This window comes from Python bivittatus, unplaced genomic scaffold, assembly GCF_059951505.1.
Source record: "Python bivittatus isolate LINGU-HERP-01145 unplaced genomic scaffold, Pbiv_v1 ctg000220_np1212, whole genome shotgun sequence".
In the NCBI taxonomy this organism is placed as follows: domain Eukaryota; kingdom Metazoa; phylum Chordata; class Lepidosauria; order Squamata; family Pythonidae; genus Python; species Python bivittatus.
Window position 1 is genome coordinate 27,891,288 of NW_028277048.1, and position 17,974 is coordinate 27,909,261.

General features: G+C 41.6%; 1 protein-coding gene across 2 annotated transcripts in view; it reads right to left on the reverse strand.

Annotated features, from left to right (window-relative positions):
- Window positions 1–10,337, reverse strand: part of MMD (monocyte to macrophage differentiation associated) — a 33,576-nt gene extending 23,239 nt beyond the window's left edge. Inside the window, exon 1 of one of the 2 annotated variants that reach the window (XM_088138203.1) lies at window positions 10,315–10,337. In XM_088138203.1, the coding sequence (XP_087994329.1) occupies window positions 10,315–10,322 (8 nt within the window). In that variant the 5' untranslated portion in view covers window positions 10,323–10,337. Of the gene's footprint in view, window positions 1–1,594; window positions 2,029–10,314 lie in introns of those variants that run through there. The other variant, XM_007438023.4, reaches the window with a different exon arrangement.
- Window positions 10,338–17,974: the final 7,637 nt, after the last annotated feature.

Sequence of the window (17,974 nt, forward strand, 5' to 3'; positions counted from 1 at the left end):
GCTGTCTCTATTGTCAGTTTCAAAGAGTGTACAAATTCAGTTGGCTTCTCTCACTTGGAGATAAAGTGGAATAAAGGAAATCACAAAATGCAGTTACACTAGAAGAAAAAAAAACAAGGAAGGGGAGTTAATCCAAGGATTTGAATTTCAGATGCCTTTCTGAGAAAACTCAGGCCAGAAGTGTTTGCATTCCTCAGATAAGTATCTGTATTTCCAGGAAGAAAGTCAGTGAACATGAATAGGTAATTCAAAATGGTGCAGGGAAGAAAGAAAAATGAGGTAGAATTAAAATGTGATGGAGGGAAAAAAAAGTGATGGAAGATAAACTATCAGCTTGGATCAAATTAATGTCTGGTTAAATGTATGAAAACAGAAATAACTTGCATACAAATACTCATTCTCTCAATTTATCTCTGTATCTCACAAAACCACTTCTGAAATCAGATGCAAAGACTAACATTCCCATATGTGATTTTGTTTTTCATAGCAGAGTAATTTCATTATGGATTTACCTACAAAAACAAAATAGATTTTATCATACATACTTGTAATGTATTAACATGTACCTTTTTGTATGCTCTAAGCAAAAGGTCTGTATCCCATCAACAAAAGACACAACAAAGGACTAATATTAGAAACAAAAATGAAGCTTACTGATAAAAGCCCATGCTTATAAACCAAAATAAATTTCAGCTGGAACAATTCAGTTGACAAAGTCCGCTATTCCCAGATGGGGCTTTATAATTACTATATATGCATTTTTCTACATCATTTTATGGAACCCATGCTCAAGTAACATATCTTTCTGTCTTTTTTCGATAAACTATCAGTATCCCCAAAATTCCACCTGTACTGAGATACGCACATTGAACTTCTTTAGAGAAACCACCTTAATGGCATTCAAAACTGAGTGCTAGAGATTAAATCCAGTTTTAATCTTATAAAAGCTCCTGGCAGTAAGTCAAGATCACAGCCCCTTTATGGGTTTCCAGTCTTTAGAAAAGAGGCAAAGAGTTACACATATCCCTGAATGAGGTATACACACATAACCACATCTACGTTATTTGTACTCTGCTTTAATTAATCTCGACTAACGATCTCGCCCTGAATCTGTTTTCACTTGACCCTCGACATGACTACCCAACTGCAGCTTATTGTGCCAACTCAAGTTAAGCCATCTTGATTCTCTGCCTCCCCCCTTCCCGTTTCCTCCGGTGGGTACATAACCCCAAAATAGCTACGGCAAATCAAAATCCCCCAAAGCGTGCCCTGAAACGTAGGAGGAAAGGGAAAGCGGACCCCACGTTTCAGTCAACTCCACGGAATGCAGCCAACTGGAGAAGGGAGGATTAAGACACGTGTTTAAAAAAGGACGTTTTGTTGTAAGAGATCTCCATTCTCGAGGCAGAACACAGAGTAAACGGTAGAAAATAAGGTCTGGCAACCCGAACAATGCAGAATTTCCCAGATTAACGCATCGGAAGAGGGAAAGGAGAACACACCCATTAGGGTGAATCTGTCTTCCTCCTAGAGAGGAAGAACCGCCGCCGCCTGTAACGGAGTCTCTCGCACCCAATAAACCAACGCGGCTCACCTTCTGAACTTCTCCTGGAGCCGCCGCATGGGGGTCCAGGCGACCCGCCCCTCCTCGGGCCGGCGGACGGCACGGGGGGCTCCCGGCAGCTCCTGAGGCAGCGAGGGCCGGGGTCCGGGCCCTCATTGGCTTGCCAGCCCGCGCGGAGGCAGCCGATGAGGCGAAGCGCCGCACAGCAGGCCCGAAGCTGCCTTCAGCAGCGCCGCCGCCGCTGCCGCCTCCGTCCCGCCGGGCAGCCGGCTCCAGCCTCCCGCTTTCACCGGCTCCGGCCCGCCTCCGAAGTGTCAGTCGAGGCCGGGAAAACCCCGCCCACCTGCGAGGGGAAGGCGAGGGGGAAGGAAACGGCGGGAGAACAATAGGCTGGGGCGCGCGAGGGTCGACCGGTCGGGGAAGGGGAGCGAAATGGAGGCGCGAGGCGGGCGCGCGCCCTCTCGGGAGTGGGGCGACGGGGGACCCGCTGCTGCGCGCGGCTCAGTTTCCCTCCACGCTGAGGGAGAGGAGGTGAGGCGTGAGTCACGGGAGCGACTCATCTTTCGCGCTTCACCACCTCTGGACAGAAGAATCGCTTCGAGACACGGGGAGGGTGCCGTGGCCTAGCGAAGAGCCGCCCGAGGGCTGCGTATGGTCCCTCCGGACGTTATGGTGGAGTGCGCCAGGTCGCCTTTTCTTTTCACAACAAAACGATTGCTAGTGCCTCAAGATTTCCCTTCGCCAGTAAAGGCACTCCGCTGATTATTCCCAGAGAGGAAGCTGCTTGCTTAGAAAACATGAAAGGATGTCTCATTGGAACTTCAAGACCCCATCGGTGAAGAGACCGCCTGCTGCATCTCTGCATCATCTGTTGCTCTGGCCTCTTCTGCTTGGAGAAATCTCTCTATGATTTGATTTACGTCCTGCCTTTCCTCCAAACTGTGCATAGCACTCCCTCTTCCAAAATTGTCCCCCCAAACACTAACTCTGTGAGGTAGGTTGAGCTGAGTGAGACTGACTAGCCCAACATCATCCATTCAGTAGTTCTGCACCTGGATCTCCACAGTTCCATTTCAACTCTTTCATCACCACCCCACTCTGGCTCTTAAGGGTTTGGGTCAGGATTTCTATTTGAGATTGACTAAGTTAGAGACAAGTAGAAGGCATGCACTCATATCTGTCCTTGTCCTAGGTCTCTGTATATGAGTACTTGGCATGAACCTGCGTCTTGTTATTAAGAGAAACAGCTACTGTTTTAACAGTTGGAGAAATATGCTTTGCAGTAATCTATAGTTTCTGAAGCGTTAGTAAATTTAATTTATACCATACCATCTTTTAAATTATGAATAACAATCTTTTAAAATATGAATTATGAAAGAACAGTGGCAGATGAAAAGCAATGGACCCATCCTCCCACACTTATAGGGACGCCCCAAAATACACAAGCCCGACATACCTTTTCGTCCAATTGTATCATTACCAGGGACCCCAATATACAACATAGCCAAGGAACTTACAAAAAAAGCTTGGACATCTCACAGAGACTTCTATCAACTCCCCACTACAGTGCCTCCAGAAAATCAAAGACCTAAAAATGGAAGAAGATAAAATGGTTTCATTTGATGTCACAGCATTCTTTATGTCCACAGAATTCTCAGGACTCATAGCAAAGACTGTAATGCAGCATCTAGAAACTATAGCACTCCCACACATACAACCAGAAGTATGGATCCAGTATGTAGATAACACCTTTGTCATAATGAAAAAGGAACAATTAGAGATAGCACATGAAACTATCAACAACATCTTCAAAGGAATAAAATTCACAAGGGAAGAAGAAAACAATACACTACCCTGCCTGGATATCCTCATCAGCAGAGGAAATTAGAAATACAAGTGTATCAAAAAAAATAACCACACTAACCAAGTGCTCCATTACCAAAGTAACCCAACCTCCCACAAGAGGAGCTGTGTAAGAACATTATTCAGACGAGTGCAAACACACTGCAGCAACCCAGAACAGCAGAAAAAGGAAACTGACTGCCTATACAACAACTTCCAACAAAATGGATACCCACGCAACTGTATCAAAAAGTGCCTGGGCACTCAACCCACTACAGCATAACCAACAAAAGCTATGACAAGGATAACATTACCATACATCAAAAACATCTCAGAAACAACCAACAGACTATTACAACTACACAGCATCACGATAGCACACAAACCAACTAAAGCTCTCCAAAACATCTTAAGTAAATCAAAAGACCCAGCAGCCCCAGAGGAAAAAATAGGAACCATCAACTGTAACAGCCACTATGTAGGACAGATAGGCAGAAGACTAGCAGAGCGCATCCATGAACACCAACTAGCAGTCAGAAGACACAATGAAAGCTCCTTAATCTCACAACACATGGCCGGACTCAACCACAATTTCAGTTGGTAAACTGTGAGCATCCTAGACCAAGCCAAATGCAAAAACACTTGGGAATTCTTGGAAGCTTGGCACTCAGACAAATCAGCCATCAAAAGACACATAGAGATAAACCACATTTACACACCATTCAAAAGGGACAATAAGAAGGAAACAATAAGACCAGAACACATCCTCTCCAGCAGCCTACATCCAGATAAGCAGAGATCAACACCAAACAAGCAGAAGACAATACCCTAATCAAGGAACTACCAAGGAGAAAAACACCCCCCCCACCAACACTGGCAGGGCAAATTACTGTATATAAACAAGGAGCAAACCCCACACTCATTAGCACTGATGATGTTACCTAGTTGGGTAATGAAAATCTGCAAGCAAACAACCAAGCTCAGAGAGCACCAAGGACTCCACCGTTCAACCTTGAGCTATATTTATTCTCTTCTATTGAAAATATAAATAACAATTAAAAATAGGTTTGAATAGAATTCCACAAAGATACAGTCAAAAGATTGCCTTCTAAAAAGAGAAAGAGAAGAGGAAGTAGGAGATGCCTCTAGGATCAGCTAGAAAACAAAAACAAAAAACTGCAGTTCCTGTTTGCAAGGTGCCTGGCTTTGTGAGTTGAAAATAGTTATCTGTTTTCCATCCTTTACCTATGTCTTCTGGACAGAGAATGAACATGCCACATTTTTTGTTGAAGGTGAACCACTCTAGGAAATGGTATAGAAAGTGCAATAAATTATAATATTTAAAATAAATGAGTTGGATTCAAAGGTTCTTTCCTTAAATGGAAGGAACCTTTGTAACTTTTCTATCTAAATTTTCTATCCATTATCAACCGATCCGCTGATTGCCTATTGTTTGATTCTGATAAGTCTAGAATGCTCTTGTACATGTAGTAACCTTTCCTTTTTATTGTGTCTTCTCAACGGAAGGACTAAAACGAACTTGCTTCTCTGCTATGCTAATGTCAGGCACAGACACCTTTTTGGTGCGGAGGGGGGTAGAACTAGTGCCCTAACTTTTCTTTCCCCAGGTATCTTCAAGTATTTCACCAAGTTAAGAGTAAAGACAAGTTCTGACTATCATCATTTCACATAATTGTAGCTGCAAGATTTGTCATGTCTCACATGGATTATCAGCGCTAGGAATACACTGACCTGGAAGCTGTGTATCCCCTGATGGAGTTTATTTTATTTTTAAAATTTCTATATACCTTTCATACTAAGTTTAAAATTTGAAAGACGCCCATCAGAACCAGTGGATCCAGGAGTATTTCTAAATCATATACTTCATTATTTAGAGGGATTGCAATCTGCTATGTGACAGATTAGCTATTAATTAATTGGGTAGATGACCCATTCACAAACATTAACATTCTCTTGTCTTGATTTAGTCTCAGTTTATTATCCTTTATCCAGTCAATTATTTTGCTTTGTCATCAGTTCAGGATATCCTCTGTGACTGGAAATTAATGGAGAGCTAAAGTGAGGTGTCTCCATATTGATAATACTCTTAATCTCAGCCTTCCATGTTGATACTGAATAGCATGAAGGATGAAGTTGAGTTCTGAGCATGGGCATCTGCAGGGGAGGGAAAGTGACATCAGATGCATTCTGACATATGTCATAAGACAATAAATATTTTGTATCATTTGTATAATGAAATCATGGCATGTGTGACATTGTTGTGGTTTCTTCCAGATGCCTAGACCCTGAGGGATCCTATGATGTAATAGAATAGAGCAAGTATCCCCTTGCATGACCTTTTGGAAATGACCAAATATGAATATAATCAGTATAAAATAGCTAAAAAGCTGAACCAAACCAACCTGAATGCAAACAACCAAAATTGCAGTAGTCTTTGTATAGGGTCATTATAGCAGCATCTACCTTAAAACTGGACCTAAAGTTAAGGTCAAATGGATTTTAGAGAATCAATTTCTTCAAGGTTTCCTGGAGTCTGGTTGGCAACCACTTGCTTAACATCTTAATTAAGAAAATATTAACAACTTCCTTCACTTTGGGATCCAGATTGGGTTTCATCAGTATGATGAACAGCATGATTTCTGTTTCTTTTAAAAAGGCTGACATGGATCCCTCTTTCAAGGAGAAACTTAAAATCTGGGCTAAATTAATCCATCCTCTCTTATTTAATGTAACAAATCACAATTGGCAAGGTTGAAGTATAAAAATGGCAAGTTGAAATTATCTTGTCTGTACACTCAGTCATCACGCAATGCACCTAGATGAATGCATTTCCTGATGGAATTGTATTTAAGACACGTGCATGCATGCCTAGAAGACTTTGAGTGGGCTAGAGCAGCATACTAAACTTTGAGTGCTTGCTTCGTGGCTTTGAGGAGTAGATCGAGAAGATGCCTCACCTGTTACATTATTTAGTTTACAAAGGAAAGGATGCCTGAGAACAATTATGCAAAGTACCCATCAGTGAGTAATCAGAGCTTCAATAGGAATACTAGTCATACCAACCTGATAATTCCATACAACTTTCTGGGAACCATTAGAATTCCTTTTGCTGAAAGTGGAGTGGGGAAACTCTTGAAAGTCTACATTTCAAGAAGGAGAAACACAGATCCAAAATGTCACCTGCTATATTTATTGGACAGATGACATATTGGGACAACCCATCATTGCGACACCTTCATAAAATCCTAAGTCCCATAAATTAAGTTATGTAGTCTTCACAACTGATCCTACTGATTAATTTCAAGTTGTCTAGAAGGATATATTCAGGAGTACAAGATCATTTGTTTCCCATTATTTCCATAATGTGGAAATTGAAAAGTCTAAACAATTAGAAGTTCAAACTGTATGGAACTCATTATACTCGTATCAACTGTTGATTGGGAAGTTTTTTTCAATCATCCAGTAACATGAGGAAAACATGGCAGTATGGATCTTTTCCCATCAAACTGATAGGGTGCCCATTGTGTTTGGAAGATCTGTAGAATCAGGTCCTGTCCAGATGACAAATTAAAGTCTTTTCCTAGCTGCAAGAGAGTAATTTAGGAGTATACTGCTTCCAGTAAGTTACCATCTAAAAAACGTTTAAAAACAAAATGTAATTTTATTTTTATTTTTTTACTTTTTGAATACATTGATGTACAAAATGCTCCTTTTAAAACGAAATATTCAAGGGCAAGTTGCAAATACATTTTTTTTCTTTATTTCTGGTTGGAAACAATTTATTTTTCATGTGGGTGGGCGCCACTAAGAATAGGCTTATTTTATGGGACATGCTTGCAGTTCGAGCCTAACAAAATGCTCTTTTAAAGAAACAAGGCTCTAGCCATGCTGAAAACAGATAGAATGTCTTATGATAGACAGTGAAAACGGGGAAATAGATCTTTGTGTGATAAAGTATTTAAAAAGAAATCAGTGTTACCTGTCATACAGAACTGACAAAGGAAAATAATCTGTGAGGGTTAGGGTGCTTTGATGAAGGAAAATTTATTAGCAAAAAGTTTAACAAATGCAAGATTGGGTAACCAATTGTTTAAAATCTCTTGGAATAGACTGGATATGGATAGCAGTGTGATGTGGGAACATATAAAATAAGACTGTGAGGAATATACTGGGCATATGTCAGACAAAGTTGCTCAGATTTGCTCCAAGTTGGACTCCAGCCTTGGAGCAGGTCCTATGGAAGTGACTGGACCTGAGTCTTGCTTGGTTATCTGGAAGGAATTTGATCCTGTTGGTCCTGATGAAATGGACAAGATTCTCATGACTGTTAGCTTAGCCATCTCTCTATTAGATCCCTGTCCTTGCTGGTCAGCTAATAACCTCCCAGGAGGTGATGTGTGACTGGGTTCTTGCAATGATGAATTCTTCCTTGAGAGAGGAGGTTGTCCCACCATCTCTTAGAGGCAGTGGTTCACTCCCTTCTCAGGAAGCCACTACTAGAACCAACCATACTGGACAAGTCTCTAACCTTAACTTTTTAGGGAAGGTTGTAGAGAAGGTGGTCATGCAACAGCTACAGAGTATCCTGGAAGAAGCAGATTATCTGGACCTCTTTCAGTCAGGATTCAGGCCTGGATATGGGACCAAAACTGATTGTGGATGACCTCTGGTGGGAGTGGGAGAAGGGTGGTGCATTCATCCTTGCTCTTCTTGACCTCTTAGTGCCTTTTGATACCATCAAACACGATATTCTTCTGGATTGGCTCTGGGGAGTGGGTGGCACTATGCTGGCTGGTTCTCTTCCTTCCTCCTGGGCTGATTCTAGTTGGTGTTGATTGTGGGGAGAGGTCCAGTCCTCTGCCCCTCCTTTGCAGGATTCCTCAGGGCTCATTTCTCTCTCCTCCCCTGTTTAACATCTACATGAAGCCACTGAGGAAGGTCATCTGATGGCACAGGGTGAAGTACCATCAGTATGCCAATGATACCCAGTTTTACGTCTCCACCCCTGACCATCCAAATAACGACATAGAGGTTCTGTCTCAGTGTCTGGAGGCTGTGGGGGTTTGGATGGGGAACAACAGGCTTCAGCTCAATCCTAGCAAGACTCAGTGGCTTTGGTTATTAGGGCCCCCTGGTTCTAGGGACTTTCCATCTCTAGTTCTGGATGGGGCTGCACTACCCCAAACAAAACCTGTGTACAATTTGGAAGTCCTCCTGGACTCACAGTTCCCCTTCAAGGAACTTGTGCAATAGTTCTGCCTGTTTCTGGACCACAAGGCTCTGCTCATGGTCAGTCACACCTTGGTCACCTCCCAAATGGATTATTGCAATGTGCTTTACATAGGGTTGACCTTGAAGAGCATCTGGAAGCTGCAGCTGGTACAGAATACACTGGCACAGGCAGTTACGTGTGCTCCTCGATCAGTGCATGTGACACCTCTGCTCCGTGAGCTGCACTGGTTGTCTGTATGCTTCCAGGTTCAATTTAGGGTGCTGGTAATGACCTATAGAGCACTTCAGGGCATGGGGCTGAGTTATTTGAGGGACAGCCTTCCCTGATAATGTCTACCTGTCTCATTAGGTCTGGCAGGAGAGGCATGCTCTGGATCCTGTCTATTAGGGAATGTTATTGGCACGGCCCAGTAAGAGAGCCTTTTCTGTCGTGGCTCGTGCCCTTTGGAACATCATCCCCCCAGAAATTAGACTGGTTCTGATGCTGTTGGCTTTTTGTAAGGTCTTAAAGATATGCTTTTGTCACTGGGCTTGGGAATACAGATGTGGCATAGTCCATGCAGTGGTTGTGTTAATTTTTTGTTTTTTTTTAATCTCAGCTGCTGATTGTATTTATGCATTTTTAAAAATATTGTTTTATGTTTTATATAGTTTTTAATTGTGGTTAGTTGCCCAGAGTCATGAATTTGAGATGGGCAGACATATAAAATAAATAGAATTATCCTCTTTTTTCCTTGTGACAACCCTTACATTTTGTTCCCAAGGACCGGAAAACAACCAGCATAACCCCAACTTTAGAAAGGATGGGGAGGCTGAATACAGAAGATTAAAAATCAGCTTTATGTCTGTTCCTAGGCAAAGAATTATAGAATGCTGTTCCCATCATTATTTCCCAAGAGATATCTAATCATGGGGAATCTTGATACAGGGCTTTCCCTTGGAAAAATACAAAGAAAAAAATCTGGGTTTTCCATTATTCAGCAGTGTAGCACATCAAAGGTTTCTCTGCCAGGATTTTTATTTTCATAAGCATCTCAATCACTCTGAATCATGTATGTACAGTATGTGTACTGTTTTTTTTTTTTTTTTTTTTTCAGAGATGGATATCCAGGGAGGGACAGGTTTGTATAAAAATAGGTCAGAGATAAGGATTTAGCAGTTCCTTCAATATCTGCCTTTTCAGCCCTCACTTTATTAGTCAGGTCAAAGTCTTCCCAGCACATTGCTCAATCCTGATGAAAGGAAGATCAAACATGAAGGATGAATAAGAAGAAAAGAGACATTCCCATGTGATAAGCCAACACTGCACAGCAATTCTAAATGAGTTTAGTACCAGCAGCAACTAAGCTCCTGTACAAAGCCCTGTGACAGCAGTACATATTTACAATTTCACACAAAAGCTTCTATGATGTTGTACATTCACAGTTCTAGCAATCATTTCATTAAGGCAGGACTGTGTCATTATGCAAATCCAGACATTCTTCAAATGAAACAAAAATCAGTGCAAAATATTCTTTTCAAGTTTGGGACTGAACAAGAAGAAGGGATATAAGAAAACAACTTTTCATAACAGCAATTAGATTATGTTAATGCTTGTGTTAAATGCAGGTCCAGATTTTACCTACAAAGGCTACATCACTCCCAGGAATACTCACTTTTCCATTTTTTCTGTATTCTCACATAGATCTTTGTTAGCCCAGATGTTCCTTTTTCTGTCACATGAGCTGTCAGCCATCTCACAGGATGAAAGAGTAAGATAGTAGTGGTGTGAGGTCCTTTCCAAGCAGTAGGAACGCAATCAGGTAGGAATCCTTGCCTTCTCCTGTGTGGAGTACGTTGATTGACTTTGTTTAGTCCTCTTGAAAAAGAAGAATGAAGACAAAATATGGGCACTGACATGCTTATGAACTAGTCCACCAACCATACGAATGTGAAGCAAGAGATGAGTAACACTTACTCGTGTGGCTGTTCTGGTAAGTAATTATGTTGGGAAAGAAAGCTTGGGGCATTTTAAAAAGTACTTTGCACTACAAAGTTGCGCTAGAAATGTTCTAGGGAACAAAGGTGATTGCTGATTGACCTTTTCTTCCTCCACATAACGTTAAGCCTTTAAAACAGTCAACAACTTCATTAGTGCATTAGCTTAGCAAAATATTTTTGCTATGTAAATCTTTCATTAGTTGCTCCATCCATGTATTAGTGCAATGTTTCTTAAAATGTGATCCTAGAACCTCTGGGAGGCCCCAAGACCCTCTCAGAGGTCCTTGAAATCAAAATTATTTGCCAGCCTATGTTGAAAAATAATACAATATTAAAATCCCATCAAACAATCATGAGAAGCAGTAGTGGCAGTGAATGGGTCAATTTTAATTTATAACTAGATAACCTGTGACCTGTTGGGTCATTGTTTCAGAGATATTTCCTTACCTAAACAGAGAAACAGAATGACCAAGGGCAAAAAAGCAGTGGGAGTGGGCGTGACTTACGACTTGCTGCTGCCTTCCCCATTGACTTTGCTTGTGGGAAGCTAACAGGGAGCATCAGAAATCTTTCTTCCTCCCTCCCTTCATATAATGTAGGCTTGCACTGTTTGCCCTTCACTCACAACCCTCAGGAGAGCCCCAATGAAGCCTCCTCCTCCTCCTTGGCTGACCCATGAAACTGCCTGCCACTTTTCCGGTGGGAGGTGGAACAAAGGGAGCCATGGACAGTGAGGAAAACTCCACCCCCATTCTGGTGTTTCCCCAAGGGCCCCCTCCCTCTAGGGAGGAAGAGGGCTCACCTACTGACTGCCAGCACCCTCCAGCCAACCCTACCTCACCAGCAGGCATCTGGGTCACTCCCTTGTCCTTCCCTCAATGCCCCCCGCCATTAAGAGATTTCAAATTTCTGCCTTGTTTCCAAAGCAGCCAATCGCTACTTGCCCATTGGGCTTTGCTGCCAGCCGATTGGGTGCAGGAGACAGAAGGAGATGGGAAAGAGGTTGGGGATACATCCATGATGATCATGTGACCTGGGCTGACCACGGCAGGGCAGCAATGCTGAAGTGGCCACAAATTCCCCAAATTTCAGTCCCAGGGGAGTAATTGGTCCCAGATTTTGGACACATTCTGTAAATTAGCCCATTTGAGGTACCTTGGTTCAAAAATTGTTACCCTATGATGCACCATTTCGCCCAGTTGAAGGTTATAGACACAAGAGTTTTAGTAGTATATAGATAACAGTAAATATTGATAAATATAACCCATACAAACAAAAGCTCTTTTGTCCTCCATAATTTTTAAAAGTGAGAAGGGGTCCTGAGAGAAAAAAAGTTTAAGAAACATTGCATTAGCGCATTTGGAGTATGTATACATTTTTATTTTTATTTATTTTACAGCATTTCTGTGCTGCCCCAATCATAGAGCTCTGACATAAAAACAAACCCTTAAACCTCAAAGCCATTATTAAAACAATAAAAAGATGGTAAACCTAGCCAGTAATACATGGCTGCAATAGGTGACTTTCCAGAGTAACAACATGGTATACTGGCCACGGAAGCTGTTTTTCAGACATTTTATTTTCTGTTCTATTATTTGTGAATAGCCTTGAATTTCAAAAGGCATTGAGTATCACCAGGGGACTGTATTTTTATAAAGACAGATTTGTTCCTGGGAAAGGCAGCTCTGGCTGACAAGTAGCTGAGTGGATGGGCAAATGTGAGTCCCAGCACCTACTAATTCTTAACACTTGATCTCCTTTTCCATTGCTTGCTCTTGACTGCTACCTTGCTGCCTGCTCTACAGTTATACAACAATCCTTGACTCAAATAAAGCTTTAAAATATGTCTTTTTTTTTTTTAAGTCTGCCATTTGAAGGCATGCTTTCAATATCCTGATTAATTAATCAGTTTTGCAATAACATGGGAGATCTTTCCTGGGGCTTGATCCCAAAATAGAGGAACTCACCTGTATTTTAATTTATCTTCAGAATGTCTTCTCTTAGCATCTTCAAGTTTTTACCCAGGTAGATCCTGGCCTCCTCTTCTTGGCCCCCTCTTATGTTCAGCCCTGAGAACTGCAGGAAATCCTTTACAACCCGCACCCACCCAACTTTGCATGCTTCTTTGCAATGCAAATCTTTCCAAGCCAGTCTCCCAAGACGATGTGCAGAGACCTGCACTGCCATTGCCTTGCAGCTGTCCCTCCTGCCACCACTGCTGTCTCAGCTGCCTGTCCCCTAGTAAGACAGGCACTAGCCTCTCATTTTGCAAGAGACCATGGTAATTATAGTCTGAGAAGGCGACAACATCTAGACAGCCTTGTTGAGACTCAGTAACCAAGCTCAGGCTTGTAACGCATGGTTGGGAGAACACAAGAATATTCCAGGGTTGTAGCTTAGTTGGGGAAGTTGAAAATACAGTACATCCAGGAAGAAGGCATTACCAAGCTGCTTCTGTATTGTTGTAAAGAAAACTAAGTGGAAAAACGTGTAGCCACAAGTTGATGTTGACCTGAGGGCTTTTTTTTTTTACCATAGTAAATATAGATAGCATGGCTCTATTGATACTCACAGCTATTACTTTAATTATTATTCTGACTTCATGCTCTTTGTTTGGCTTGCAACTGACATGTCTTACACCAAGGAAAGGCCAGTTCAAAGAGATCTGAAAGCAAGCGTCAGTAATAGTTGGGCATGCCCATATGGGCAGCACTGCCTAAGAAACCTGGGAAAGGAGAAACATCTTTTCCAAAACCAAGAGAATTATGGATTGTTGTATAGCTGCGTAGAACTGAAGAGCAGGCAGCGAGGCAGCAGTCAAGAGCAAGCAGGAAGCAGCAGAAGTGGGGATCTAGCACTGGAAGAGGAGATCAAGTGTTAAAAATTGGTAGGTGTTGGGACTCACGCTTGCCCATCCACTCAGCTACTTGTCATATTTCCAGACACTGTCTGTGAATCTCAGGAGTCCATTATAAGACATATTAACATTCAAGTCACTACTCAGAGACAAATCAAAATCAATGCAAATGGTGAGTCCGTTCCCAAATGTTTATATGCCTCTTCTTTAGCATATACTTTGTTCTTTAATGCATGTATATGACCATCTTAAATCACACCATGTGCCTCTTCTTGAGTTCCTTTTTATATACTTGATGTGCTTTCATGAATTACAGCCTTGCCCAAAGATAGAGAGAATTATGTCGTGGAAAGCTTAGAGGACGCAGCAGGCAGGAAGCTATTGGCTACAGCACCATTTGTACCTAACCACGGAAAAAACATATCCTGGCAACATCTCTTCTTTTTGCCTTGTTCCCATGACATTATTTTCATCCTGATCCCAGCTCCCAGAACCATGTTAAGCCATCATAAGCTCTAATGGTATTGAAGCCCCCTTGCTCCAACAATGTCTACCATCGGCCTTAAGTTGTGTAAAACTTATTATGCTTTGCATCCATATGTCTAAAGTTAGGTGACCACCAGTGTGTGTAAAGAGAGAGATGCTTATTGGCTGCTTCAGGCCAATAAATCTTAAGCCATTTAAACACTATTTCAATGATTTGCACAAGGTCACTCAAGCTCGCAGTGTTGGCTTTCCTGGTTTTGCTCAAGGCTGAATTAGTGTTTACATGGAAATGATGGGGCTAATCCTAGTGTTCGAAGCACAACACAGAGGAATTTAGAAGTCAGGATTGGTAGACCATCTAAGAAAAGGAAAGGCCAACTGGGGAGAAATCTTAAGCCATTCTCCCCCAAGATCTGCTCCTCGAGATTGCATTCCCTTCTCAATCCCATTTTTCCTCACTTCATCCAACTTGCATTGGGACAGAATGGGATGGAGGAGGAAGGGCACACAAAGCAGGCTAGAGACACTCAGCAGGGTCCTGATGTTAGGAGCCATCCCATTCCTGCTGAAATGGCATGGTCAGCTAATGTTTTCCCTGCTGGCCAATGTCCTGCCAAAAAGGGAGGGCAGTAAAGCCAGAGGATTAAGCGAATCATTTTGCTTATCATATGCATAATCAGGACAACACCATTCAGCTCTTACTCAGAATGAATACAACAGGGATACTTGGGTCAGGATAAGGATTGGCAATGGAGCAGCAAATTTCTGACTGCCAGTTCTTAGAGCCTCCTGCATCTGCTGAGGCTCCCCTTTGCTGCTACTACCGGTTCACCTATTTTTCTTAAGTGTAGAAGCATCAACGGCAGCACCCAAGCAAGCTATTTTTGTGCCCTGTCCTAGCCTGAGTTGAATTAAAATTATATTTGAAAGGAAATCCAGAGGGTATCTAATCCAACCCCCTGATCAGTGCAGGAACCACCACCTGGCACCATCCTACTCTCTTGCTATGTCTGATGAAGGGCTATACATCTTTTGGTCCAACTCTGTATTGACAAAACACTGCCCTTGAAAAGGATTTCATGGCAAGGGCCATTAATAAAAATATTAAAGCAGCAAAAAAACTGACCTCTGAACAAAGAAGACTCAATCTGGATCTCGTTGCTGCTATTATGTGGAATCTACTAGGCAAACCACTGTCTCTGAATCTCAGTCCCTCCATTAGGAATATACCATTTACAAAACAGTCCCATTACAGAAGTATAATTAAATACTGGTTCAGTCAAGTGGCACATCCCAATTGGCAGCTCCCACTTTCACAAATAAATTTCAAAACTAACTTATTGGGGAAACCCCAGTACTGTTTTGGTAGTCTTTGATTTTTCAACCAGTAACAATACTGTAGCCTAAGGAAGCACTCTAAACTCCTCTGCTATCTGAAGGGTTACATTTCCCAAACTCAGGACTTGACCAACTTACTTCAACTTCACTTCACTACTCATGTGGTGAAGCCCTGATTGTAAAAATTTGGCTGGTATATTTACAGCTGCAGAAATAGCATATAATAGCTATTATATAAATCTGCAAAAATAGCATATAATCTCTACCTGCTTTGGAGCCCTTATTCCTCATCGTTGCTTGGCTTCCATCGTAAATTCCTCTGCATTGCTGTTTTCTGCCACAGCCTCTCTTAGGGCCACGGTGTGGTAACAGCTTTCTTGTGATGGCAAATAGTATCTTTGAGGCACTGGGACTACCACTTTTGATCATCCCCAGAATTTTCCAAGGCATCTGGGTTCAGAAATGTAGACTCCCCCACCCCTTTCTTTGCTGGGGAACAGTTTTAAATGGCAAAATGGGTGCCTTTGGCTACGTAGGTGCATATGGCACCTATTTCTCCTCTTAAAACTCTCTAAACTCCTTTCCCAAATGCCAGTCAAAATCCAGTGTTGTCCTTGAACATACCTGTCTCTAAAAACAGATTGTGTGCCTCCGTCTTCAACAACGAATGCATATTTCTTCAAGGGTAAAAACCCTGAGGGGCAGAAATCTATGCTATAGAGTGCTGACGCATTTTTGGATGTCATTCTTCTGGGATCAGTACACTACAGTATTCTATAATAAGACAATAGACCCTAGTTTTGCTAGCTATCCACTATTCTGCAGAGAAGGAAAAGGAGTCAGACAAGGGAAGCCAGGTATTTCCAGTATATATTGTAATGCATCACAGCCATGCAGGCAACAATGTCGTATACTCTGAGATAGCACTAGTAGTCATATTGGAGGAACACAGGAACCCACTCTATTTCAAGTCATATTACTGGCCCTCCTAGGTAGGTTTTGTTTTGTTTTTTTAAGATATAAACTGGCAGCAGCTGCCCAAGGTTTGGACAGATGTTTTCCCCAGCCTTTGTCTGAAAATTCGTGGAAGTGACCTGGGACCAATTGCACAAATAGGCAATAATTTCCATGGAGGGACTTATCCTGGCAACCAAGATATCAAATAGACAGCTGTGGAAAGCTGATCAGCAATGAATTCTGTTTAACAGCTCTTTATAACAGCTCCTAAAATGGAAAAAGTCAAATGCATTATTGATGGTCCTTGCATAAGAAAGCAGATACTGGAACACTCATCAAGAACTTCACAACCATCGCTAATAAACTATCATTTAAGCAGGAACTATCCTGTGAGAATATAGGCTATCATCTTAAATGCTGAGTAACTTACCACTGAACCAGCATAAGCACTTCATCTAAAGAATGAATGGAAAAGGTCACAAAGGAGAAGTGAAACTACTGTAATTCATGAATGTGCTTGAGTTTGCAGAGGCCCATGTTGTTTGAATTTAGGATGATCTAATTATTACTCCAGAGTATTCCTTGTGCTTTTGGGGATCATGAAAGATAATCATTTTCCCTTTGTCCCAGAGATTTTCAATGATTTTGAAAAAATTGTGCCATCAAGTTAGTGTCACCTCCTAGCAACCACATAGACAGTCCTTCTCCAGGATGATCTGTTCCCTAGCTGGTCCTTCAGGACTTCCAATAGGGCACCCATCCCTGCTGCAATTGATTCCATCCACTTTGCTGCTGGATGTCCTATTTTCTTCTTTCCTTCTATCTTTCCTTTTTTCATATAATAATTTAAATAGAGATTACAATTAGAAAGAATACAAACTAATACAAACTACAAAAAATATAAGAAGAAAAAGAAAAAATAGAAAGTGTGGAAAAGAAAAAAAAGAAAAAGAAAAAAGTATATAAAGAAGTAACTTCCCTCTTCATTACAAGTATAAAAAATTTTAGTAACTTCACTATCTCTTAAAATACAACAAATGCTTTCTTCTTCCCATATGTCATCTCTTAACTATAAACAGAATCCAAAAGCCTTGTCATTCATTCCTTATCAACAAAAGTCCATTAAAGACCATTAAGGGTTACCAGAGATAGCTACATTATCTATTTTAACCTTGATCAAATAAGCCAATTTATATTCTTTCCCTGTATGTTTAACAATCTTGGGCTTTAATCCCTTCAAATAATGTCCTAGAACTTGATTTCTTTTCATTTTTTCTTTGTCCCTTCTCAGAGAATCCTTCAAATCTCTTTTGTACATCCAGTAAAAAAAGGTTATCCAAATCACTGTTCTGGTTTGATATTTGTAGGTCCCCTTTAAGTATTAAGACATCGTCCAGTTTCATCCAGTTCATCCTCCCCTGTTGCCCAATGGGCCACTCCAGAGGTTTTGCTTGCCACTTGCTCTGGCAGCCACCACTGCTGGGTTGATACGCCACCTGATGGGAGACCAGCGATTCTCCAATACTTTTGCTGGACCTCATCACCTCCACAGACCGACACCAATATACTATTGTTATCAATTCCTATGGCCCAACACTGACATACCTCTGACCTCAGTGACATTAGGGAGAACCCTAACTCTAAACATAGTTGTTGTTTTTTTTTTAAGTATATGACCAAGCAGAGATTTCAGGTCA